Source organism: Alligator mississippiensis, chromosome 2 (genome assembly GCF_030867095.1).
Source record: "Alligator mississippiensis isolate rAllMis1 chromosome 2, rAllMis1, whole genome shotgun sequence".
In the NCBI taxonomy this organism is placed as follows: Eukaryota; Metazoa; Chordata; order Crocodylia; family Alligatoridae; genus Alligator; species Alligator mississippiensis.
Genome location: NC_081825.1, coordinates 95,760,892 through 95,786,962, shown reverse-complemented (window position 1 = coordinate 95,786,962; position 26,071 = coordinate 95,760,892). Strand labels below are relative to the sequence as shown.

At 43.7% G+C, this 26,071-nt stretch overlaps 1 protein-coding gene across 8 annotated transcripts in view; it reads left to right on the top strand.

Annotated features, from left to right (window-relative positions):
- The window catches only part of TRIM2 (tripartite motif containing 2), a 157,000-nt gene that overhangs the window by 73,034 nt on the left and 57,895 nt on the right, over positions 1-26,071 (top strand). For 5 of the 8 annotated variants that reach the window (XM_059721954.1, XM_019481478.2, XM_019481479.2 and 2 more), the window contains exon 2: positions 23,799-23,980. In XM_059721954.1, the coding sequence (XP_059577937.1) occupies positions 23,847-23,980 (134 nt within the window). In that variant the 5' untranslated portion in view covers positions 23,799-23,846. Of the gene's footprint in view, positions 1-3,375; positions 3,481-6,355; positions 6,682-23,798; positions 23,981-26,071 lie in introns of those variants that run through there. The other 3 variants (XM_019481476.2, XM_019481477.2, XM_014593854.3) reach the window with 3 other exon arrangements.

Genomic DNA, 26,071 nt, shown 5'->3' with positions numbered 1-26,071 from the left:
CACTGCTTCTTCCAGTAAAGTGCGATTTGTTTGGGGGTTTTTTAACATCTGCAAGCAGCCTGTTTGATTGTGTCTAATTAAACATGTGCATGGCTTCCTTTGCTTTGTTGATCAAGCTACTTATTACATCTGCAAAGATTCATGCTATAACAGTCACTCAGGCACAGGCTTTTGAGGCCTTCTGCTTAGCGACACTTCTGACTTCTGCAGCTTTGGCTTAGGTCTCTGTCCAAGTCTGGCAGCAATGTAGCCATGACTTATATTGCACAGGCCTATCTATGCACAGCCTACACTATACCCAAAGTTTTCTGTGGTTTTTGTGAAGCTGCAAGGCACCTTGCATCCTGAACAGTGCAATAGGTGTTTGTCCTAGTGCTTGTAAACCCTTCAGCTATACACACACTAAACTTCATAGGCTATTATAATTACACAAAGTATTCAAACAAATGGCTTGTTATGAAATCTTTTTATATAGTGAGGAAAGATCCTAATGTTGCAAAGAGTCCAGTGGCAGTAACTATACTGTAAGGCTGTTGAAGCCTGGGTTATCTTTTGTTCTGTATTTGAATAATGCTTAGCACAGGAGTCCTGGCCCGGGACTGAGACATATAATAGGTATTATCACAATACAAATACTGCTATGGATGATTTAAGGTTCTGCTGTTTAAGAGCACATCCTGCCCAACTAGTCCCACCTACATGGTATGAAGCTGCTCTGGAAATGTCCTTGGTGCCTTCTCTCAAGCCTGCCTTGGAGAGCAGCTGTGGGGAGTGTTGTGGGATAGATATAGCCTTAGATTGTGGTCTCTGATTTTTTTTTTTTGGCCATGTACCTCATTCATTTAACAATGCAGCCCCTTGCTTGTCCTTAGAATATTTTTATGTAAATACAGAAAAATACAATTTGGCATGTATGTAGGAGGCACTTGAAAACTTTGTCTCAGGATATCATATAATCACTATTACTTGTTTGTTTCCAAGCCCCATATATCTTATATTAATTGAGAGCACTCACACTTTTAGGTAATGTATACCTCCCTACTTAGATGTCAGTCACATCTTGAAGTGTGGAATCTTTGCATGAAGTTAAACTTACAAATGTCTGGCCATTGGTATATTTTGCTTTTGAACGACCTTATAAGAAGGTGGTCTGTCCTGTTTGAGGGCCAGTGTTCCTGGATTGAACCTGTCCTGTTTGGTTATTAGACACATTGTTTGGGCGTTTTTAATAAAGGGAAGAGCAGGAGTGGATTCAGGAGGGGTGCAGTCATGCAGCTGCACCCCACTTTGATTCCTGGTCCACTCTAAGTTTAAAAACAATTGTCTGGCAGTGAGAGCAGGATTTCTATTCAGGCAGCAGTGAGGGAGTCCATTGACTTCATGGCTCATTATAATCTACCTGATTCCTTTTAAACTCTGCATTTCACAGGTGTTAAAGACCCTTTCTGCTTTTTAATGGTCTTGCTGTTCCACTAATTAAGCTATTTTTATTTTGCTATTCTGCTATTAATGATTCGTGGTAATGGCACTCCTATTTCACAGCGCTGCAGGTTGTTTTTAACTCTAGATAGAAATGTTGACTCCAGTGAACATTAACTCTGGCATGGAAATAACTTTCAGGTAAGCACTGGATGCCTGTTGAGATGCTTAAGAAGGCTACACTGGTTTTATAAATCTGAAAAAGTTGTTCATGTAATTCTAATCACTACAGGACTGGTGAAACAATATCTTTTATTACTTTTGCCCAGTTTATTGTGGGGGGGGGGGGTTATACATAATAGATGATATAGCAAATTAATGTATGTTCCAATAAAGTTATATTTGTTTTTGCTTTGATCTTAAACTGAATAGTATAGCCCTAGGCTCCTAGCATATCAGTAAAACTTCTAGCTTCCTTATAACAGGAAAAAAAATGTATTATATGTGATGGTGCACCCCACCTTTTCAAATTCTTTATTTAGCAGTGTTGGGTGGGAAGTGGGTTTCTGTGATTGCTTTTTGCCACTGCAGCTTATGTTGGTCAGGGGGAAAAATGTCCTCTGAGAAAAGGGCCTGAAAGACTGGGATGTGCTATAAAGTCTTCCCAGGATAGGGAGGTAAGTACCAGCCCCACAAATCCTCCCAGAGCATCATACAGTCATGGATTCTCTGTGGCTATAGGCTTTTGCATTACAGACAGACAAACAACATACCACGATGGCTATAGTGAGACTTAATTGTGTTAGCAAGCTTTGGGAACTCATACATTTCTGCAGAGGAAGCAGCAAAAGTTCCTAAGACAAAGGAATCCCTTTGTCTGTTCTGTAGTTCTGATAAGTGAAGTTTCAGCCCTTTCTTGTAATAATGTTAGCTTTAATAGGAAAGAGACAGTTTAGATCTTGGAAGTCCTGTTTACCTAGACAAATTCAACCACTTGGTGTTCCTGGATTTTGATATGCTGAAGGTTGACAGTGGCTGCATAAACACATTCAAATGACCTGGGAGAATTGTCCCAGATTTGTTCACCTGGTGGAAAAACTTCCCTGACAATGCCTGAGCAGACTTTTAAATGCGGGGCCCCCGAAGAGCAGAGAATTTGCAGTGCTGATGTTGCACAGCCAGAGGGCCCCTGTGCACACATCTGAGTTTGCTCTGCAGACTCCCTCAGCCAGGGCACAGGGACTGCTTATGATTAGTCTGCGTCTCCCACACAGAGCCGCCCCTAGGGTGGGGGAAATCAGGGTGACCGCCCTGGGCCCTGTGCTTTGTGGGGCACCATGGACAGTACCATACAGGCACACGCCAAGGGCGCCACCACTCCGCGCAGTGCCATGTGCTGCCGGCTTCGCACTCTGGCCACTTGCCAGCCCCCCGCCCCATTGCACTCTGGGCGCTTGCCACCCCCTACCCCACCCCACTCTAGCCGCTCACTACCCCCACCCCTGCATAGGCTGATATGTCCCAGGCCCCACAGACCCCTAGGGTTGGTTCTGGCTGAACTATGTGAGGATTGTCAAGGTGGTGTGTTCTGCTTCCTGCTTGACTGGAGCAGTAGAGTCCTGTGAGCAACACGCTGTCTCCCGGGGAGGTGGGGGCAAAGCACCCTGGGATGCTTTAAGACTATGCTGCGGTTTTTCTCAGAAGAGAACATGTACAGACATTCACTCTCCCAGGAGAAACTCTCCTAGGAGTGTGTCGCAGGGCACCTCAGTGCTCTGCTCCTAGGGAGTGGAAACTGCCAGGGAGAGAGAGGGAGAGCCCTGGCAGGATATAACGAGCCCAGCTGAGGGTTGCCAGGGTAACGAGCACAGCTGCAGGTTGCCGGGGCAACTAAGGAGAGCCAGTTGCCTGTAGGGGGCAGGGCCTGGCCCTTATAAAGCCCAGGGCTAAGGCCAGGCTGGCAGTTCCTTGCCAGCAGTCAGAGGGGCAGGAGCTCCTGGAGCTAGGAGGCGAGAATCACAGGAACTGCTCTAGCTGGGTGAAGGATGGCAGCTCAGAGAGGTTTGAGCACCATGGTTCTGCCAGGAGGCTTTATGTTTGAGTTACAGCCAGGAGGCTTGAGTTTATGTTTGGCTTTGATATTAAACCGGTGGTTTGGGTGAGGCTATAGGGGTTGGAGGAGGCCTCATAGGGACCCCCAGAGGGGTGGGGGGCCCCAGCGCCTGAGGAGGGCGCAGTGTACTCATAGGGACCCACAGGGAGTGGGGCCCTAGCGCCAGTGAGGGTGCAGCATTCTCAGGGGGAACCCCAGTGGTATGGGAACCCCGATGCCAGTGAAGGCGTAGCGCCAGTGAGGGCACAGCTTGCGGGGTGCGTAGGCTCCGGAGAGGGGCAGCTTTGAGAAGCCCCAGCATGGGCATGACGAGCCCCAGAGGGGGGGCAGTGTTATTAGGAAGCCCAGTAGGGGCACAGCAAGCCCTAGAGAGGGGGCAATATTATTAGGAAGCCCAGTGCGGGCACGGTGAGCCTCTGAAGAAGGGCTAGTGCTGCGATAAACCCCGGAGCAGGGTGGGGTGCTGTGGTTCCCCCCGGTGAGAGGGGGTAGTGGCCTGGTGAGCCCTGGGAGAAGGGAGTAGCAGTGCGGTGGGCCCGAGAATCAGGCGGCATTGCCAAGAAGTCCCCAGAGTGGGCACGGAGAGCCCCAAATGGGGGGCTGTATTTTAGAAGCCTGAGTTTGGGCAACGTTGCAGGGGGAGCCCCAGGAGGGGGCACTATAGAAAAGGCCCCAGACAGGGGGCAACACTATAGAAAAGGCCCCAGACAGGGGGCAACAGGGAGGCCCTGAGTGGGCTCTGAGCCCACGAGAAGGCAAGAGTATGTAGAGGAGGCCCGAGGGTGGGTGGGTGGGTGTGAGAGAGACAGACAGACAGACCAGCGTCTATCCCATCAGCGAGCCTTGGGGCGTGGTATTAGGGGTTGGTAGGAGCCACGCGTAGCCCATAAGGCTAGGGTGTCTGGGGAGCACCCATCATACTGGGAGACCCCCAGGGGGTCCGGGAACACACGGGGACAGAGGTCCCAGCTAACTGTACCCAGGGAATCGTAAGGCAGCCTCCCAACTTTACCTAAACATCAAAGACGTGGCGGGCGAGAATCTGAAGGTGCCCTTGGGCCAACTTGGTACAGAGAGGGGGCCTCAAGGAGATCACGGCCCTCCTGCGGGACCCTGCCGTGACAGTGCTTTAACCCTGGTTGTTCCCAAGACTTTTTTGCTCTGGGGAAAAAAAAACTTCCTGAACACTTGTATACTTCAAGGAGAAACAGAATATCTGTGCAGGACTAAAGTCATATTAAAGGGATGAGCTGGGTGAATGCAGGTCATGAAGACATGGAGTCTAATGAGGATTAAGTACCATGCTCAAAACTCCCAGCAATTTAATTGGGAGTGGTAGACACTTTTACCTGTTGGCATGAGCCTCTGTGTGCATGGCTTTTCTTACAACCCACTGGAAGTACTTTCTGCCAAGGTTACTCTGACACAGTTTGTACCTCAGTGTAACAATGCTGCCAGGTTACGTGCCTAGGGGTGTGTGTATGTGCATATATGTATAAGCATAGTCTTGAAGTGTAAAAGGTTAGCATGAGATTTTTTTTTTTTTCAGCACAGGAAGGTTTTAGCAAACCCCTTTGCTGCTTACATCCTGTTGGGAACCCTGTGGGCTTGGGTAAAACAGATGTATACGGTGCACTTGAAAGGAACCTCTTGCTGTGTGGGCAGGCATGGAGATGCCATTGGGGAAGGACTGTAAAGAAAGGGGAGGAGTGAATCCAGTAGCAGAAGCTATGTAAGACTACAGAGGACTAGCCGCCATGTTTAACTTCAGTCCAGACAAGCTGCTGCAGAGAGGCTGTGCCACAACCCAGCCTGTCTTGTAGGTGGAAGGGGAATCCTGCTTCCCCTGCACTGTTCCTGACACAAACTGCTTGCTCAGTCTGCAAGCAGGGAGGTCTGAAGTGCTTCCCCATTACTCTTGTTTGTTTTTATAATTTTAGGTTCCACTTATTGTATCTTGCTATGAACCACATTCATTCCTTCTAATACATTTTGGTTTGTTGTTTATATCCTTTACCATCTGGCTGGTTAGGTTTCCCGCCACTTAGGATAATTGCTCAAGCCTATCAGTTTCCTGACTCTTTTTTTTTTTTCCTGAAAACAGCAGTCCTGTATCACAATAACAACAATAGCAGTAATAATGTATGTAAAACCTCTGTTGTTCAAGTTTAAGTATCAGGAATTGCAAAAAATGCCTGAAGACCATCTCTGGCCCATTAACCCACATACATTTTAATTGAATTTGTTAAAAAGATATTGACATTTATTTTTATTGTTTTATTATGCAAGGCTATTCTTTCTCTCTCTCAATTTGATCCTATTTAGGCTGAAGTACCTATACAAAGTACCGGTTTGCAGGTCAACTGTGCTTCAGCATGGTTAAAAATTAGTTGGGTTTTAGACTTTGTCCTACCTAAGGATTTTTCATTTCTCGGACTAGACCACCAGAAAAGTCACAAAAATACGTCTAGTTGCTATGGTAGTAACCATTTCTCTTTATTACTAAAAGTGAAAGTAAAGGTTCTCTACACTAGTGCTGAATCAGAAATAGCATGGGTGAGAGTTTATTTGCTCAAGGCCCCTAACATAAACAAGGTTTCACAATGCAGATGTGTTCGAACCATGCTATATTACAGCCTTTAGGGCTTTTTTCTTTTCTTTTTCAGATAAATTTAAAATGGAGTTTAGCTCTCCTTCCTCTGAAAATGAATTGTGGTTTAGCCATGTTTGGAGGCCTGGCATACTTTGGCTTGGTTCTCTACACCGGTAGAACTATGGTGTAGTTCCTAATCTTAGTTTCCTATGATTTATATTTTTCTGCAGGGAGGCTCTTGTATGTGAATGCTATGAAAAAGTAACATGATGCCTAATACAAGAGGAAGCAGAAGAGCAATGACTTAACACACTATGGTAGATAAAGTACCTAGGCACAACAGAATTCTAAATGGCTTCTAAAATATAAACCTATTTGTTTGCTGGTGGTGTTTTCAAGTAAAATTCCTTTTATTTGAACATCCTTTCTTCGCGTTTTTTGTTACCTGGAAAAAACTTTCTGAAGTAGCCAAAATTGAAAGCTGCAGTCTTCCAACTCCAGACACACCAATGTAGGAGCATAACTTCCACTTGCATCGCAGAGAAACCTCCCTCAGGTTTGTGGCATTAGGCAAATATCATGTCATAAGGGGTGGAAATGCATGTGTGTTTAGTTTCAGAGGGACAGCATGGATCAGAAGTAATGTTAGAATCACTGTAAACCTTGAACACTTTGAGACTTTGCATACCTTCTTTTTCTACAATACATTTTAAAGTCAAAGGAGGTAATATCCCATCCATACAAAATAACAGACCAAGACTTTGTTCTATTGCAATAATGGGAAAGCAAGCCTCTATAACTTTGTTTTGGTCTAGTTTGGAATTAATAGGAGGTTTCTACCCATTTTTATAGTCAAATAGGTTTCTATGACAAATGCTAGATCAATTATTTTATACTTGGAAAGTAATTATGATTGCAAGAAGCAGTTCCAGGGAAACTGGCAGATTATTAGTGAATTCATTTTGTTCAGTGATTGCATGGTAAACTGTGATTGCTGGATGTTGTACTGTACATTGCTGAAGTGAATTCTACATTGGGCCAACAAAATCAGATTTAAAAGAGAACGATATAGGAGCAGTGTGGAGCAAAGCAGACCACTTTGTCTTGGTTGAAAAAAAATTAAGTAATAGGCTCTTTCATATTATGCCCTCTATGAGGCTAGGTACACACAGTCAAAAAAAAAAGAGGCTGAATTGGTTCAGTCTTTGCAGGTTAATCTAAAATACACAGATTAAATTGAAACAAAAGTTAACAGACATTTACCTTTGACTCAGGAAATGCAGCCACATGCCTGCAGTGGCTCAGGCCAGAAGCCCGGGGGTGCTAGGGCATGGCTTTCTGGCTGTGTGTTTACTTCCTCGTCCTGCTGCCCTGAAGGTCTCTGAGATTTGCAGTCCTGCTGCTGTAATTCTGGACTCTTCAGGGTTGTTCATCACTTCCCCTTCCTGCTTCCAGGTACCTCTGGGGTTTATAGTCCATAGTCACAGCCAGTAGTAAATTGGAGTGGGGGAAGGGGTGTTTAGCTCCCCTCTCTGGCTCCAGACCCCAGCTGGGGTTTGCCTGGGATGGGGGCAGTCCCCTCCTATAGACTGGGCTGCATCCCCTAGCCAGGCTTGTTTTCTCCCCCCCCCCCCCCCCCCCCCCCCCCCCCGTCAGCCAGCCTTCACTGCTCCAGCTAGGGAGTAGAGGGGTGGGGCCAGCCCTGCTCTTTGGGGCAGACAGCACAGCCCAGCCCAAGGCTGGAAAGCATGTTGGGATGCTGGGGGACTATGATTTAACTTGAATCAGGAAGGGGCCTGGGACAGAAGTTTCATAAACCAGATTGATCCAAATCAGTTAAGGCTGATAAATCTGGTTAAATGTAGCATCTTAAACCAGTTTCAGCCATTTTGAAACTGGTTTATGTGCACTGAACTTCTGCTCTGTTACAAGCTTAAAGTAATTTCTGATTGCAGGAGTTACACACAAACTGGTTTGAGTACCTAGCCTGAAAGGAGAGCTTGAAAGCTACTAAGTCAAATCCATGTCTAGATGGTTCTCGGCTGTGGAGCGGACAAAGAGGTAGAAACCCAAGGAGGGACACTTAGAGAAAGAGTGATGACGTATTCTTTGAAAAAGATTATCCTTCATGCTGGGGACTGCTGTTGGACTTGCCTAGCATTTGCAGTGTCATTTGCTCTATTTGGAAGGTACCTAGCATCACTGAAAACATTGTCTGAAAGGTCACATTTCAAAGGTACTGAAATGCCTACAGATGTAGATAGATGCTTTCAAAACTGCCTCTACTTCCTGTAGGAATTAGAGAGTCATTGACAGTGCTGTTATATAAAATGACACTTTAGAACAGGCACCTAGAGAAGCTACAATGAAATGAGATAACCAAAGCAAACTGGCTACTCCTACTCCAAGGTGTGTAAGAGTTTGTTTTAAATTTTATTTCCTTTCCTGTTGGCTGTTAAAAGCAACAACACAGAAAGTTACAAACACAGAAATGGGGAAATAAAGGAAAAATAAAGGTAGAAAATGCACTTGGCATTCCTTGTGTGACTCTTATTTCTGATGGTCCTGCTGAAAAAAGGCAGGCACAGCGCTTGATCTTACCACCCCCTCCAAGACCTGGCAAACGTGTACCAGGCCCAGGTTAAGCCATTGCTTTTAGCTATATCTGTTAACAACCCATGTTGCAAAAGATACTCTCTTGGCAATGTAAGCTAGACTCTTAAAAAGTGAAAAGAGAGAAGAAATAATGTGAGCAAGGAAAAGGAGGCACAAATGAGGGACTGACTGCTGGAACTCAAGTCTCATCCCATGTGTTAGTTAGAACTTGGGTGAGATGACAAAATTGTGTGTGTGTGTGTGTGTGGTCGGTCCCCTCCCCCCAGCTTGATCTGATCATCCCTGACCACCAGGATAACAAAAGCCCAATAGTGTCAAAGTAGTTTCCAGGACACAGTAGTGGTGGTAACCACAATGGTAGAGCTTGTTTCTTTCTTACCTCCTGTTCTCCTGGCACAGCTGTCAAATTAGAAACTCAAAGCAGGGGTGAGGGGTGAAATAGCCCATCTTCTCATTATTTTATTCACCAGATAGGCCTCGTTTCCAGCATGCTAATTTGGCTTAATTGATTTCTGGCCCTATGCTTCTCTTGTATACTGGGCACAGTCTTAATACTGTCCTTGAGTTGCATCAGTTAGGCCCTTATGTTTTAACTCATGCAGGCTTTTTTATCTGTGACTTCTACAAAGAGGACACATTAGATTACTGGTGTTTTGGCCAACTTAAGAGTTTAGACTTCTGCACAGATAGTTAGTCTGCATCTAAAGCATTATTATACATACGTGTTTTTAAAACTCAATGTCATTAACCCCTGGAGCCCTGAGTTTTGCCTTGCTATCTTGCGGTTTGTCCCAAAAAACAGGCCTGGGATTTCTCTTTATCTCTGCAAACCTAAGCTTCACTACCCTTATACTAGACCTTATAACTGCAGCAGGGGGATCTCTGCCAGCTCCTGGTGGATTCCATTTGGGTTGTGAAAGAAGTCTAGGTTCCCCTTTCTTAGGATCAAAGCCTGGAATATCATTGTGCTCTTTACCACAGCCAACTAGTGAAGACAAAACACCGAAAGGATTTATTATGTAGGAGGAAAGAATTATACAAATAAAACTGGCCATAAATTTGAAGCTAGAACAAAAGTCAAGTTTCTTATCTTCTCACCTGACAACTACCTAGTCTTTCAGAGAGACCTGCCAGCATTTTCAGGGATCAGCCTTCCTGCTGATCTTGCCATCCCTGACTGCTAGGGACCTGGACTCCTCCAGAACCTGAGAAAATCCAAAGATCAGGCATATCACACAGATTGCTCTTAAAATATGTTCAAGCTAGCCGTCTGCATCAGCACTGTCCCAGTCACTCCGAGTCACAGTATCATTTAGAAATGTCTTGCCTTCCCCAGGCACCCAGAGCACCTCTGGCTGATGGGCCAGTTCTCTTGGATACCTGTGCCATTAAATGACTGTTTTTCCCATCACAAGTAGAAAATAACTGGTATGCCCATTCCACCAGTGGCTTTTTCTGTTTGTGATTAAGAGGGCCAATTTTCCTTGCCCTAATAGGAAAATATCCAGAGATATTTAGCAGTTATACCTACTTCCTTATCCATAAGTAGGTATGTCTGAGTTCCTTTAACTAAACCATGTCCAAAATCATAAAACTGTAGACAGATAGCATACCATAATTATACAGTGGCAAAAACAACATCAGTGGATACAGCACAACATAAGCTTTTCAATGAGACCACATACCATATCAGTACAACAAACGCAAGAAAATCTGCATGACACACCAGAGACTACCCCCTTGCTTTTGGTGGGGTGCATGACACCCATTAGTACTGGAGTTTGTTTTTTGTTTGTTTGTTTGTTCTGTTTTTTTTAATTTGCTACTTCTGATCTTCAAGAATAGGAACTGGAACTGAAGGGGGAAATAACAACAAAATAACATAAGAAGCTATATTGTTGTTACAGCGAAGTAGGAAGCCTTAGCTGCATCTCAGTACGCAGGTGGCACATGTTATATCATGTTTTCTGTTCAGAACTAATTTAATTGACTTTGTACAGCACTGGGGGTGGGTTGGGGTTGGAGATGGGGGTGGGAGGAAGGAAATCCCATGGGGGAGCAGCTTATTGTAAAAACTTATTTGAAGCTGGCTGCTAGTAAAGTGCAGCACGATTGTTCATTGAGCTGTAAATCCATTTGAAGAGCTTAAGGTCATTACTGGCTGGTGCTTTCAGAAGTTAGTTATAAGAAAACTGAACTTTTGAGACACACAGCCCTTTATGTTGTTGATATGTAATAGTATCTTTTAGTGAGAATGATTATAGCAATGCTTCTCTGGCAGCCTTCTTCAGCCATATGTTGTGCTGTGGTCTTTTTTGTGATTCAAGGGGGTATGTAGTCATTACTATCAGTATTTCTATTTACAGGGAGCAATAACTTGTATACAGTAATTGTAGTTCTGTTGGTGATTTTATTATATGTAAATTTTATGGTTGTAGCTATTGAGGGGGTAAGTAAGTACAAGCTGCTTGCATGCATATCCCTGAATATTTTGTCTTTTACTTTAGGGAGTGTCAGTTGTGAATTCTGACATCTTGTTTTTGTTTCAAATATATCCTTTGTTCAATTGGCAGAAAAAGTACCCCAGATTGCCTTGCTAGGGGAGTGAAGGATGTTGATGGCTCTAAGTAAAAAAATTTTCTAGGCAGGCTTTTAAACCATGAATCCTGCTGTCAGGTAACTTTTTTTAGTTCACCGCTAAAAGAAAAATTACCTAATTTACTTCTTCTGTCAGAGTTCAGTAAAGGTCGAGGGAAGTGGTGGAACCATATTTGATACCAGAGTCTGCACACATCCCTAGCACATCATTTCTCATTGTAATCCATTTTACAATGTGTTTTGCCACAACTGCAGCCTCACTGGTTTAAAACCAGTCTGGTTAACACCATTAGACCTGTAGTGTAAATGGTATATAGAGTACTTTCTCACTTTGTTTTTTATTTAATTATATATAATATGGTAAGATGTTGCTGTATAGGAAATAAAACAAAATTCCAACAGACTTTTTTCCCCTAGGAAACTTGAAATGTTTTGGCAGGAAATTATCTTCAATGGGAAATTATCAAAATGCATTGTGTTGCATTTTTATTCTGAATTAATAGTATAATAAATGTTATAAATATGGAAATACCTTTACTTTTAATATGGTAATGATTAAAATATCAAAGATCAAAATATTTTAGTTCATGAAAAATTTTGTTTTTATTTTGGGTTTGTTTGTTTGTTTTTTAACTTTTCCTCTTTATTCAGGATAAAATCTCAGAATTTGCTCCCTCCTTTCCTGTAACAAACAGCTCTGTTTACATCTTACGGTTCAACCAGAGCTTCTAGCAGTGAAAAGCTCTCAGGAGCTGGTCACAGTTCTATCTGCACATGAGAGAAAATTGCAATAATAGAATCAAGTTTAGTTCATACTAAAATAACTTCCATGCATTTTACTTGATTAGCTCAGGAAAGGAATAATTATTTTCTGGAAACAGTGTTTGTGACAAGTTTCAATAATGATTTCTAAAACTATGAGGTCTGGTCTAATTAAGCCATGTTGGCATGAACAGAGAAAATGATCTTTTCTCTTTAATGTAAATGGGTCCTCGGAGTCCTGTTGTTTGTGAAAGCTCTGAACACACCTGGTAGCTGTAGTTTCAGGTATAATTTGTTTTTTCTTTTTCAAAATAAATGTGGACTCAGTATATTTAAAAATGCAGACACTATCTTGTATGCAAAAAATACCTCCTGCCGTTGAGGCTGCAGAAGGACAAAGCTAATTTCTTTTTACTTTCAATTAGTAGGTCGTGTACACAACAGCTTTCTCCTAATGACCTGCTCTTCATACCTGAGGACATAACATTGTAAATAAGCTTTGTGGCTGTTGGCATCTGACAAAGTATGCTGCTTGCCTATAGAAGCTTGTGCCCCTGAAACAGTTAGTCTCTAAGGGTAGGGTCAGAAATTATATATAAATCAGTATAAGTGATTGGCAGAGATCCTGGTTTTCTCTGATAAAAGAAAATTCCCAATTTTCAGATTTAAAAAAGTAACCCCAAATCCACATTTTTCCATGATTAAAATGAAACCGCAGATAGATAGATAGACATTTTTCATTTTAATCACAGGAAAATGTGGATTTGGGGTTACCCTTTTTAATTAAAAAATTGGGGATTTTCTTTTATCAGAGAAAACCAGGATCCCTGGTGATTGGAAACTGGGTTAAACCTGTAACAGAACAGAAATTCAGTGCATATACTGGTTTCAAACTGGCTGAACCCGGTTTAAGATAGAAATGGATGGATGTGGTATCAGACTTAACTGATTTAGATTAAACCAGTCTATTGAACTTCTGTCCCAGATCCCCTCCTGACTCAAGTTAGGTCGCAGTCTCCCAGAATCCCAGGATGCCTTGCAACCCTGCCAATCCCCCGCCCCTCCCAACAGGGCAGGTGGACTAGCCTCAGCTGCACCGTTTGCTCAAGCCCAGCCATGCTGGCTCCACCCTTGAAATGTCACAGAGCTGAGGCGGCAAAGCTTCTGCTCCCTAGCCTGCACCCTGCCTGTGCCTGTCAGCCTGGCGGGGTGGGGGGAAAGGGGAACAGAGCTTCTCCATCCACCCAGCCCCAGCCCTGCCCCTGAACCCTGGTCTGCCCAGCTGCCCACCCCCTTTCCCTTACATAGCCCACCCCTGCAGGTGAGAAGGGGGAAGCAGTTCCCCATTCTGGTGGCAGGGGCTGCCCATGGGGGGGTGAGCCACCTCAGAGGGTCTCCCCTGGCTCATACAGGGTCCCCCGAACTCCAGCCTCTCCTGCTACAGGAACCTTAAAGTCCAGCTGCTGCTTGGTCAACCCTACCCCTACAGAAAGGGGGCTGACTGAGCAGTGGCCAGACTGTGCAGAGCAATGGACGGGGAGGAAATCCCTGTGGCTCCCATGGCAGGGCAGACCAGGGCTTGGGGGACCCCAGGCAGGCCAGGGGAAAACCCCTGAGGTGGCTCCCCCTGAGTGGGTGGCCCCTCGGCACCAGGACGGGCACTTCCCCTCTCCCGAGAAACAGCAGGTGGTTGGGGAGGGCTGCTGGGCAGCTATCAGGGATGGCCCAAGTTGGCTGGGCTTAGCTGGCAGGCTAGGAGGTATGCTCTAGTGCCTGCTGCCTTTTGGCCTGGGCCAGTGTGGGCATCTGGCTGCCTTTCCCAACTGAAAGCTGAATGTGAGTTCAGTTCATTATCAGTTGAATCTATGCAGCTTAGAGAAACCTGTGAAAAGTGAACGTTTTCCTCCGTGGGCTTTGTGACTATCTGTACTTAGTCTAAGGTGCTACCCTGCCCCACCTTCAGCCCCATTGTTGTTATTGGTTAGTTTTGTCCTACAGTCAGTAATAGCTTTCTGGTTCATTAAGCTGTGATTTTTTTGACGGGTAAATGGATTAAGATAGAAGCATGTAATATTGCCCTAACGACAGTAAAAAAACAAAAAAACAACCCTAAACATTCAGCTGTGATTCTGTTGTGTTCTTGTTTGATAGTGTCAACGGTGAAATCCCCAGTTTGTGGTATAGGACATTTCTGCTACTTTTATATACTAAAAGTATTTTATTTTATTTTTAGAGATTCTTTTGCTCTTCTTTAAACAGATTTGGAGCCACAGAATACAGTTTTTACATTGCTGAAAGTTGTGGCAGGAGATCACTATTTTTCATAATACTCTGCATCTCAAAAAGTCAGACTGAAATTCATTTATCTTAAACTGTTCTCTTCACTGTGAATGAAAGTGCTTTCATTTTCTCCCGTGACTGTTCTGATAATTGATGTTGTATAATATTTACTCTCCCTCTGAGTTAAGTCCTAATTCTGATTTGCAAGTAATATTTGCACTTGTATTTCTAAGCTGCCTTGACATGCCAGATGCACAGTGGTAGCTGCCTCTGACTGCTAATCCTGTAATAGTGACCAGATTCAATGGCTCTGTGCTGAGCCTGAAACAGCTGATTGCTGACTAGGGAGGGGAAAAAAAAACAGCGAATCTCATTGCAGCTCTCTGCTGCATCCCTATCCCACAATCCTTTGCACAGTTTGCTGCAGTCTTTCTACACAAGCTGAGTGAGAAAAAGATGTGCTAAATAAAGATTGATTGGTTCGAATCCTGAAGGGGTCTCCCACTTGTTAATGACCCAGGGGGGAAAAAATTCATGACGGCTTCACTGGGCCTCCTCTTATTTCTTCCATTTTTCTTTCCACCTGTCCTTTATATGGAATGGAGCATCACTGCCTAGAACAAAAAATATGCTGTGCCTCTAATAATGCCTGTGCTTTGATAGGGATTCTTTAACAGTTTCACGCCTGAAGCTCTTAAACTTGAAATAGTAACAGAATTATGTTTTGTTCGTTTGGATTACTGCGGAACAGCAGCTCCATCCCTGCGAGGAATTTATACTCAGCACTGCACTGATTAAGCTATTTATCTACAAAGATGGGTAGGTCTGAAATTTCAAGTTTGCTCAGTATTATTCTTGGCGGCTACTCCTCCCTCTGTGCTGGCTCCCTGCTTGTTCTTTATGATGCTGCATGCTTTCAGAAAGGAAGATGTTTGCTCTATGTTTTAAATAACAAGGCACCAAACTATATGAGAGAGAAAAGAATGCAAAAATGAGCTTAACAAGCCTTTTTATACAACATGCTAGGTTTCTATAGGATGATGACGGTTAATTTATTCTGTATTTTAATCTAGTATGTTTTAGAATAAACTAATCTGGGGCTGCTGCTGTAACTGGATTAAATTTTATCCTTTTATGCTTATAAATGCAGGCTGGCAAAGTGTCTGGTTTAAGGAATTCTACCCCAATCTTCTCCTATGTGTGAACCAGCGTTATTTAGATCCCCCCCACTCCTTTCTACAGAACTCCAGGCCTGACAGTTCCATTGCAAATGTTGCCACTGGAAACCCATTCATTCATAATACATGAATAGACCCTCTGGGTTCTGAATACCATTGATAAGTAGCAGACGAACAAACAGCAAACGAATTCGTCTGTTCTGACCGTTCTTGCAGTCTGAATCTAGTCATCATTGTGGCTGGGTGGAGTTCTGCAATAGCACTATATCCAAGAACAGAGAGTTCTGCTCTTTTATGAAAAACTCCTATAGAATTTAACAGGCAGTTACAAGTTTTCTATGGGTTTTTTTTAAACAATGAAATTTAATTGAGAATGAAGATCTTCTTTGTTTCTCGAGACTGGCTTAAACCAACCTATAGAAAGAATATAAGTTTCTATGTAATTATGGAGGTTTTTAAGACCAACTCAGATAACGTCTTATTTGTAGAAGGCTAACAATCTTATCCCTTCTATAGGAAGTTCTGGTCTGGAAGGGTGTGGCTGAGTCATGATATTCCTTCTTGAATTTATGGATGCTTATTGGGTTCAGGCTTTTACATTATCCTACAGGGCCCAGGGTTTTTTGTTCTGTGCTGTGACAGATATATTCAGCAAAAAAATTATAAGCATATTTTCTAACAGAAGGATAAAAAATGGAAATAGAGTGATGTCATTTTGAGGAAAGCTGCGAATGAGTATTGAATGGGTGACAAAAAATGCTTGCTTTTTCAGAGTTCTTGTTCTGGAATTGGTTTAGAGAAATACAAATCAGGTTCACATGAGTGGGTGGGGTCCTTTCTCCTCTGAGAGTCTATTAAGCTACAGGTTTAGATAGATAAATATATTGCATGTATACATATTGATATCCAAAGCCTTATCTTAATTTTAAGTGTTGATGGGTTGCTAATTCATATTCCAGTTGTTTGAGCTACTAAATTATGGGCACCATTATTAAACAGTGAAGAAAAAGTTTTGTATGTGCTTTTGAAAGTAGTAGTCGGTAACTTAAGGTTTGTAGAATGGCTTTTCCTGAAAGAATAATAGTTGGAGGCTTATTGTTTAATTTAAGCCACATTACAAGAGTTCAGGGATCTGGGACAAAAGTTCAGTAAACCAAAAAAAACCTAAATCAGTTAAGTCTTATACTACATCTGTCCAGGTTTATCTTAAACCAGTTCGGGCCATAATTTTGTTTGTGAATAATTTTATTCTATTTTGCTCATTGTGAATTGATCCCCAGAGGACGTCCTGGAGAAGCCAGTGCAGTATGTCTGTAACTATTCCCATTACCCTAGAAATAATTAGTCACATAGAATATAAACAAAGCCTACAACTTGAACAATATAATCTGAGTGCAGTTCCATTAGATGTCTCAGCTTTGAAATTATAATAGTTGCTTTGCATATGATATAGAGGGCTATACCAACAATTCTTACAGAATACCATGGGCCAAAATATAAACTTTGTGTTACTCCATTGACTCCTAGGTCCATGTGATAATCATCATAGACAACTTGGGTTACTGTTTTCATTTTGGAGAGCCTGCACTGGTGTAAAAATATGTCAGTGTAACTGAAGTCATAGAATCGTAGAAAGTTAGGGTTGGAAGGGACCTCAGGAAGTCATCTGGTCCACCCCCTGCTCAAAGCAGGACCAGCCCCAACTAGAACATCCCAGCCAAAGCTTTGTCTGGCCAGGTTTTGAAAACCCCAGGGTGGAGCTTCTGCCACCTCTCTGGGTAGCCTGTTCCAGTGTTTTATTACTCTCCTAGTGAGAAAAATCGTCCTAATATTTAACCTAAATTTTCCTTGCTGCAACTTGAGACCATTGCTCCTTGTTTTGTAATCTGCCACAATTAAGAACAGTCTAGCTCCATCTTCTTTTGAACCTTGGTTCAGGTAGGTGAAGACTGCTATTAAGTCTGCTCTGTCTCCTCTTCTCTTGACTAAATAAGCCCAGTTCCCTCAGTCTTTCCTTATAAGTCATGTGCCCCTTACCATTTCTGTTGCCCTCCGCTGGACTCTCGCCAATTTGCCCACATCCTTTCTGCAGTGGGGGACCCAAAACTGAACACAGTACTCCAGATGTGGCCTCACCAGTGCTGAATAGAGGGGAAATAATTACTTTCCTTGACCTACTGGCACCACACCTACCAGTGCAGCCCAGTATGCTCTTAGCCTTCTTGGGTGTCTGTATGCACCATGGGTTTTAATCCTCATTAAATTAAATAGGTTTATAACATTTAAACTAGTTTATTTTGGAGCGTCGTATATGTGTTTGCACACACTAGGTTTTTGAATGAATGAAGCCCGGTCTCTGGCCAGTGCCTCAGGAGAGCAGAATGGTCAAGCGTTGCCCCCAAGCCCAGGCCCCCCCCCCCCCACACACCCTCTTCCCATGCCCTGCCATGCAGCTGTGGAAGACAAACACACAAGAAAAGCAAAGAACTCACAAGAAAGCAATTTGAAAGCAAAAGCAATTCAAAGAGGTGAACTACAAAAAAGCTGCAGCGCCATCTGGTGGGCAAAGAGGCTCATTACGCACCTTTGAGTGCCTTTGTGTTTGCACACAACGAATCCATGGATGCAAAGCTTTAATACCTGGCAAGCCAAACTAAGCTATGTCTGAGGAGTTTGAGTTTAATGTGCCTGAAAGACTTTTAAAGCATCAGGAAATCCCGCTCAGGCAAACAGATATGCAGTTGCAATGCATGAAAGGGCAAAAATTGTGGTGTGTACATGAAGCCCTTGGCAACAAAGACACACTGCTGACTCATATTCAGCTTATTGTCCACTGTAACCCCCAGGTCCTTTTCTACAGAGCTGCTGCCCAGCCAGTCAGCCCCCAGCCTATACCAGTACATGGGATTGTTCTGTCCTAAGTGCAGGACTTTGCACATGTCCTTGTTGAACCTCATGAGATTCCTTTTGGCCCAATCCTCCAATTTATCTAGGTCACTCTGAATCCTAGCCCTACCCATTAGTGTATCTACTACGTCCCCCAGCTTGGTATCATCTGCAGATTTGCTGAGGATGCACTCTATGCCATCTTCCAGGTCGTTGATGAAGATATGGAGCAAAACTGGCCCCAGGACTGACCCCTGGGGGACTCCACTTGATACCATCTGCCAACTAGACATCGAGCCATTGATTACTACTCTCTGAGCACAATTCATAGATTCATAGAAGTAGGGTCAGATGGGACCTTGTAGATCATCAAGTCCGACCCCCCTGCCCTGGGCAGGAGATAAAACTGGGCTCAGATGACCCCAGCCACGTAGACATCAAGCCTCCTCTTAAAGACCTCCAGGGTAGGAGCCATCACCACTTCCCTTGGAAGTTGGTTCCAGATCCTAGCCGCCCTGACTGTGAAGTAGTGACTCCAGATGTCTAGTCTAAACCTACTCTGTAACAATTTGTGGCCGTTATTCCTTGTTACCCCGGGGGGGGCACTAGGGGGAACAGGGTCTCTCCCAAACCCTGCTGGTCCCCCCTGGTGAGTTTATAGACAGCTACCAGGTCCCCCCTCAGCCTTCTCTTGTGAAAGCTGAACAGGTTAAGGTCCTGTAGCCTCTCCTTGTAGGGTCTGCCCTGCTGTCCCCGGATCATGCAGGTGGCCCTCCTCTGGACCCTCTCAATGCTGTCCACATCTCTCCTGAAGCGCAGCTCCCAGAACTGAACACAGTACTCAAGCTGCGGCCTGACCAGTGTCGCATAGAGGGGGAGGATCCCCTCCTTGGCCCTGCTTGAGATGCATCTATGGATGCATGACAAGGTCCGGTTAGCCCTACTGACCGTGACCTCACATTGTCGGCCCATGTTCATCTCGGAGTCAATAATGACTCCAAGATCTCTTTCTGCCTCCGTGCTCTCAAGAAGGGAGTTTCCCAGCTTATAAGTGTGCTGCTGGTTCCTACTGCCCAAGTGCAGCACCCTGCACTTGTCCGTATTGAAACCCATTCTATTTTCATTAGTCTACCCCTGAAACCTGTCCAGGTCCTGCTGTAATCTGTCCTTCCCTACTAGCGTGCCCACCTCATCCCAAATCTTGGTATCATCAGCAAATTTAAACAGGCTGCTTTTTACCCCGTCGTCCAAGTCACTAATAAAGAAATTGAACAGTGCGGGCCCAAGGACTGAGCCCTGGGGGACTCCGCTGCCCTCTTCCCTCCAGATTGAAAATGACCCGTTCACCACTACCCTCTGAGTACGACCCCTCAGCCAATTTGCAGTCCATCTGACTGTGTAGACATCAATGCCACAGTCACCTAGTTTTTTTTTATGAGAATGGGGTGGGAGACAGTGTCAAAGGCCTTGCTGAAGTCCAGAAAGACAATGTTCCAGTCAGTTTTCTAACCACCTTACAGTCCGTTCATCCAGCCCGTACTTCCTTAAATCAGTGACTAAGAACTAATATTTTGTTCAAATGAAGAAAATACCTCCAAAACATCATGGTATTCTTTCTTTTCAGTGGAAGAACAGCATAGTAATTATTGGTTATAAGGAGAATTAGATTGCTGCTTCTGATTTTTCCACAACAGTATATTTGTATCTGCAGTAGTTGCTTGTCTTATTAGCATTTCCCAGTACATTTTAACAAGCTTTCAATTCCTTTTGTCTAGCATTACTTTGCCCTTTTCCTGTCCCCATTTTCTGTCCTTAATATTCACCAGCCTTCTGTACATTGTCTGTGTGTTTAATACTATTCCATTCTTTGGAGTCCAAGCTTCTTTTCCCCTAATACTGCCTTGGGGGCCATTGGTTTAGGTGAGCAGCAATTCCAAGTGTACTTCTGATTTCTTAGTTTATGAAGAATAACAAATTTTGTTGTTGTGCTGTCAGATTGTATTCCTCACCCTCTGCTCCATTATGTTCTTTTTGCCAAAGGAAGTATCAGCAGACTTCAGTCATAGAGGTATGGGATGGGCTCACTCCTTGACTCTGGGACATTCATTTTCTTTAAGGCTATGAACAGATGTTGCATTTATTGCAGGAGAAGGCCTTTTGTCCTAGGATCATACAGACATACATGCCCTATGTTCCACTTCTTTGAGTCTCACTTTAGTATGCTGGATAAAATGTAGTAACACTTCTTTCCAGAATGTCCTGTTGTACATCTGTATGGCTATTGTAGTTCATCCAGTGGTCTTGCTGTCATCTACTGACAAAGGAGCATCAATGCAGATTGGAAGGGGAACATGTGTAAATGACTGTGCTGCTCCTGTCTGTGTACAGCCATAGTTTTGGGGGGTTTTTTTAATATGTTTCTTGATCCTTCTGCTTCCCTGTCTGCTAACTGCATTTGCTCATGCTTCCTGCTGGCACGCTTCTTTGTCTGCTTTTAAGACTTCTGTCCAAGCCAACTGACTGCATTCTTAATTTGAATCTATTAGGGTAATATCTAAGCACCTTCTTCCCTGCTTCCCAAACCCACATTCTGGGTGTGTCTACACATGCATTTAGACATGCCTAAATTTAATGTGCATTAGCTTAATGTGCATGGAGGCAATTTAGGCTTGCATCTACACATGCATGCATTAAAGCACATTAATGCTGTGTACATGGACTGACGTGGGACTTAAGTTAGTCCCAAGTCAGTCCATGCACGTTGTTAATGCACCTTAATGTGTCTACATGTGCATTAATGTGCTTTAGCTATTTGCACCTAAATTTTATACCTGCTTTTGCAAATAGCTTAAAATTTCCATTTCTAAGGTGCATTAAGGGCGTGCATGTGTAGATGTGCACCCTTAATGTGCCTTAAACCAGGCTAATATACCTTATATCAGCACGTGTAGACACGTCCTCTGAAGACAAAACTTCTTTCCCTTATGGAGACTAAATGTGTCACACCTTAGTCATTATGGCTAGGGACAGAAATACACATAAGCTGTCATAAGCCATAAGAAACTGATTCAAACCTGTAACAGCAGAAATTCAGTGTACGTAAACCATTTTCAAAATGGGTGAAACAGGTTTAAAATGAACTTCGATAGATGCAGTATCAGACTAAACTGATTTAGGTAACATCAGTTTATTGAATTTCTTTCCTAAATTCCCTCCAGATTGAAATTAACTCATAGCCCCCCAGCATCCCAGGATGCTTTGCACCTACCCTGCAAAGATGCTTCACAGGGTGGGTAGGCAGGCTAGCCTTGGCTCAAGCTGTTTGCTCCAGCCAAGCAAGCTCAAGCATCCCAGACGAGCCATGGTTCCATCCCATACCCCACCCCACCCCAACTGGGCAGCACCTGCCTCAGCCCCAGCCCCTGCCCTTGTCCCAGCCCTACTCCCTCCCTCACTGCAGGGGCCTCAGTCTGCGCCCCACCCCCTACATCCCTTCCCTGCCCCTGCCCCTTCCAGGTACGCAGAAGGCATGTGGCTGCATTTCCAGAATAAAAAATGAATGTCTGTTCACTTGCTTATCGGTTCAGTCTACGCAGCTTAGATTAATCTGTGAAGATTGAATTTATATCGATTCCATCTCGGGCTTTTTGACTGTCTGTACTTACCCTATGTGCACTGACAAGAAAGTATGTTATATGAACTATTTTAAAACTAATTTTCAGCAAGAACAATTTGGCTGAGTAAGGCAGTTCAGGATGGAAAGTTGTTGAAGCAGTGATGGTCCAGGAAACGTGTGAGATGCAAAACTTTTTTGTAATATTTTTTTATTGGACCAACTATGTAGTCAGGAGAGCTGTCAGACAAGTTTTTGGACATCAAGTTCTCTTCTTCGGGTGTAAGGAAGAGGCAGTCGCAGGTCAAGCACTTCAAGCATAAGCCCTTTCAATGCTTTAGGTTCTTGAAAATGGTTGGGCACAAACCAGTCTGAAATCCTTTCCATCAAAGCCCTGTCTTTAAAATGATATTGGATCAGAATCAACCTTGTACTTCTCAAAATGCAGCTACAACATGTTTCTCTAGAGTACCTGTTTTGACTAGAGGTGCACTGATATATCGGTCTGATATCAGATCAGCACCAGTATAAAGACAATTGACTGTATCAGAAATCAGCGTTTTATCCCTGATGTGGCTAATAATTTGGCCAATAAATGCCCTGTGCATGTGTGCAGCTACAGTGCAGTATGTAGGCAGCGCAGCGTGTAGCACAGCCCAGCAGTGTGGAGAGCTGCGTCCAGCTGGTAAGTCTGTTGTGGTGGAAGGGGCATGGGTGGGGGGCAGATCGAGGCCCTCATGGAGAGGGAGGGAGTGGGGCTGGGGCTGGGGCAGGTGCTGCCCAGCCGGGGCAGGGTGAGGTATGGGATGGAGCCACGGCTCATCCAGGGGGCACTGGGAAGGGGAGGCAGCTTCTGCTGCTGCGCACACCCCAGGAGGGCATAGGGGGTGTGTGCCCCCCAGATCTGCATAGGGTAGGGTGGGCTGCCACTGCAGGCTGGAGCTGGGACTGCACTGGGCTCTTCCTGGAGTGGGGCTGGGCCAGGCTGTGCTTGAGGCAGGGCAGGCGGCAGCATTGGCAGGCAGGGTTGAGGGGGCTATGGTGAATTTTGGGGCGGCTGAAGCCCCCCCAGTAACCTCTTTCCCAGTGCCACTGCTGCCTGCCCTGAGCATAGTCCACTGGCAAGAGCACAACGCAGCCCTGGCCCCAGCCCACAGTGGCAGCCCGCTCTTGCCCAGCACAGATCCAGGGGCACACACCCCCCCATGCCCTCCTGGGGTGTGCGCAGCAGTGGGAGCTGCCCCCACTTCGCTGCACCCCCCTGATGAACCGCGGCTCCGTCCCACACCCTGCCCCGGCTGGGTAGCACCTGCCTTCAGCCCCTGCTCCAGCCCTACTCCCTCCCTCACCTCAGGGGCCTTGATCTGCCCCCACCCCACCATGCTCCTTCCCTTCCCCCGCCCCTTCCACCACAACAGACTTACCAGCCGGACACTGCTCTTCAAGCTGCTGGGCTGTGTATTGGAAATCAGATCGGTATCAGCCGATACGCCTCCTTAAGAAATGGTATTGGCCCCAAAAATCTCTATCAGTGCACCCCCTAGTTTTGACCTAGGTTCTTATTATTTATTGTGTAATAGAAATGTCTAACCATTTCCCAGCTCTGTGTCGTAATAGAACATTTTAAAGGCTTCATTCTGGCCTGTTTTGATTGAAATGAAAATATTAGCTCCCAGATCAAGATGAAGAGTATTTGGAGCTGGATGTTGATTTAGGTTTTGTTTTTTTTCTTTGTTTCAGCACTGTGCTGGGTAGAAGAAAACGGGACCCATATGTCAGTGGTCTAGGATGGCCAGTGAAGGCTCCAACATCCCAAGTCCTGTGGTCCGTCAGATTGACAAACAGTTTCTGATCTGCAGCATATGCCTGGACCGTTACAAGAACCCTAAAGTACTTCCCTGTTTGCACACTTTCTGTGAGAGGTAAGAATTTTTTTTCCCATTTGTAACTCTAATTTTTCCTCACTCAGCTATCATAGACTTTAGCTCTTGGAAATCTTTAGCTACTTTCTAACCAATAATGACCCTTCTCTCCATCTCAGGATGGAGACAGTTCTCTCTAGCTGTAAAAATTAGATGTGAGTTAAGTTAAAAGATTAAAATGTGGTGATGGCTTGCTATTTTTCATATTGGACTGTAAATAGAAGACAGCTACAGAATATCTGCACAATTATTACTGTTTTTTATAAACAGATTCAAATTTTCCTGCTCTGGCCGTGCTGCTGGGGGGAGAGGGCTGCATCATCTTAAGTCCCCCCTGACAAAAATAAAAGTTGGTCCCTATGTATTGGCATGAGAAGAGAAACAAGCCCACAACATTTAAAAATCCATTGTGCTTCTTATTCTAGACATTATTTCTAAATGTAAAGGTCTTGACATAGGAATGCACATTGCATATAATACTGCTGAAAACTCTATATCTCCTAGTTTGCCTTAGATTTTAAAGAGCCTCAAGTCTCATTCCTATGCTATCTGTATAAATAAGAAGTAAAACAAGGGAAGTCAACAAATGGAGTTGCACCAGCAGCACCATAAGAATAATGAGCAATCAGATGAGGATGATAGATTAATAGCCTCAATTTTTTATTGATTATCCCATTATTAGAAGCAATAAAAACTTTCTTTGTTGATTTACTAAGCAGAGAAATAATTATCCCATTTTTAATGTCCAAGTATTAGACATCTTATATAAAATATTAATAACTGGTGATGAACTATTCTCATTATTTTGCCGTTTGGGTGACTGGTGTAGAAAAATTTCTCTCAAAGGAAATCTGAAAAAAAAATCTGATTTCTGTTATGCTCTGTTGAATATACTGAGCAGGTAGCTATAAGTAGTAATATTGAAGCTGTATTTTCCACCAAGTAGCAGAAAAAACAAATGGAAGTTATGGAGAAATCAGTTTAACAAAAATTCAGGCTAGAGACCTTAATTTGACTACAAGATCTGGTTTGTGATGGACTTTCTTATCCATGGTTCCATATATAAAATGAATTTAAGTTGAACAATGCTTTATGGTAGTGTATAATTTAGGACGTTTTAAAAAATGTTATTTCCTAACCAGCTTTTTCCAATTAGAGTTGCCTTGTTAAAAAATTGTTTCTCTCAGATATGGTATTGGTTTTCCATAGTGAGCTGAATGAAATAATGTAGGTCCCTTGTAGAAGGCACACACCATAGAATCCTGGTTTCATTTAAGTCAGTGGCAAAACTCTCACTGATTTCAATGGAGTCAAGATTTTGCCCATAATGTCATATGTATCTTGATTCTAAATTCTCTTGAAACTCCTAAAGTCAATTCTGGCTGTCAGTGAAGCCCTCTTCTGCTAATCTGGTTATCTACAGATGTTATATCTATCCCTTGGGGAATTCCTCAAATACAGGGCTGATGAATGCAGCTTTCTTTAATGTAGAGACAGCAAAGAGATGCGTTGGGGAAGGATGAAGAATGGTCAGAGCAGAACTGTAAGACGAGAAAGAGGAGGATGGATAGCCAAAGCCATGTTTTCTCACTCCAGATTAAAGTATGCTTTCCTGTCTGTACCTCCTGAGAAAGGCAACATGGAATTTGATCTGTAGCTCATTTAGTCTCGTGAAGAAGTGCCTTCTTCCACTTGAAGAAGGGCCTTTGAGTTTCTGATCATTTGAAATTGTTAGAGGAAGTTCTGCACATCCAGATTAATTGATTGTAATGACAACAGGGACCTCTGGACTAACACAGGGACTAATATCCCACCTCACAAGTTTAGCTGTAAACCTGTATTTTCTGTTTGTGCGAGACCATGTTTATTAGGGTTTTCTTTTTTATACTTATTAAAAAATAAGATACTGTAAAAATTAAATTACAAAATAGTTTATTTTTTGTCTAAGAGCAAGTATAATGATGCACATGGATACAAATTGAGAAATTTTTGAGTTCCATTGAGATTTGTATTTGCATATAATCAAAAGCCAAATGCTGACCTCATTGAAATCAGCAGGGAAGCATCCAATTGATTTCACTTGGTTGTAAA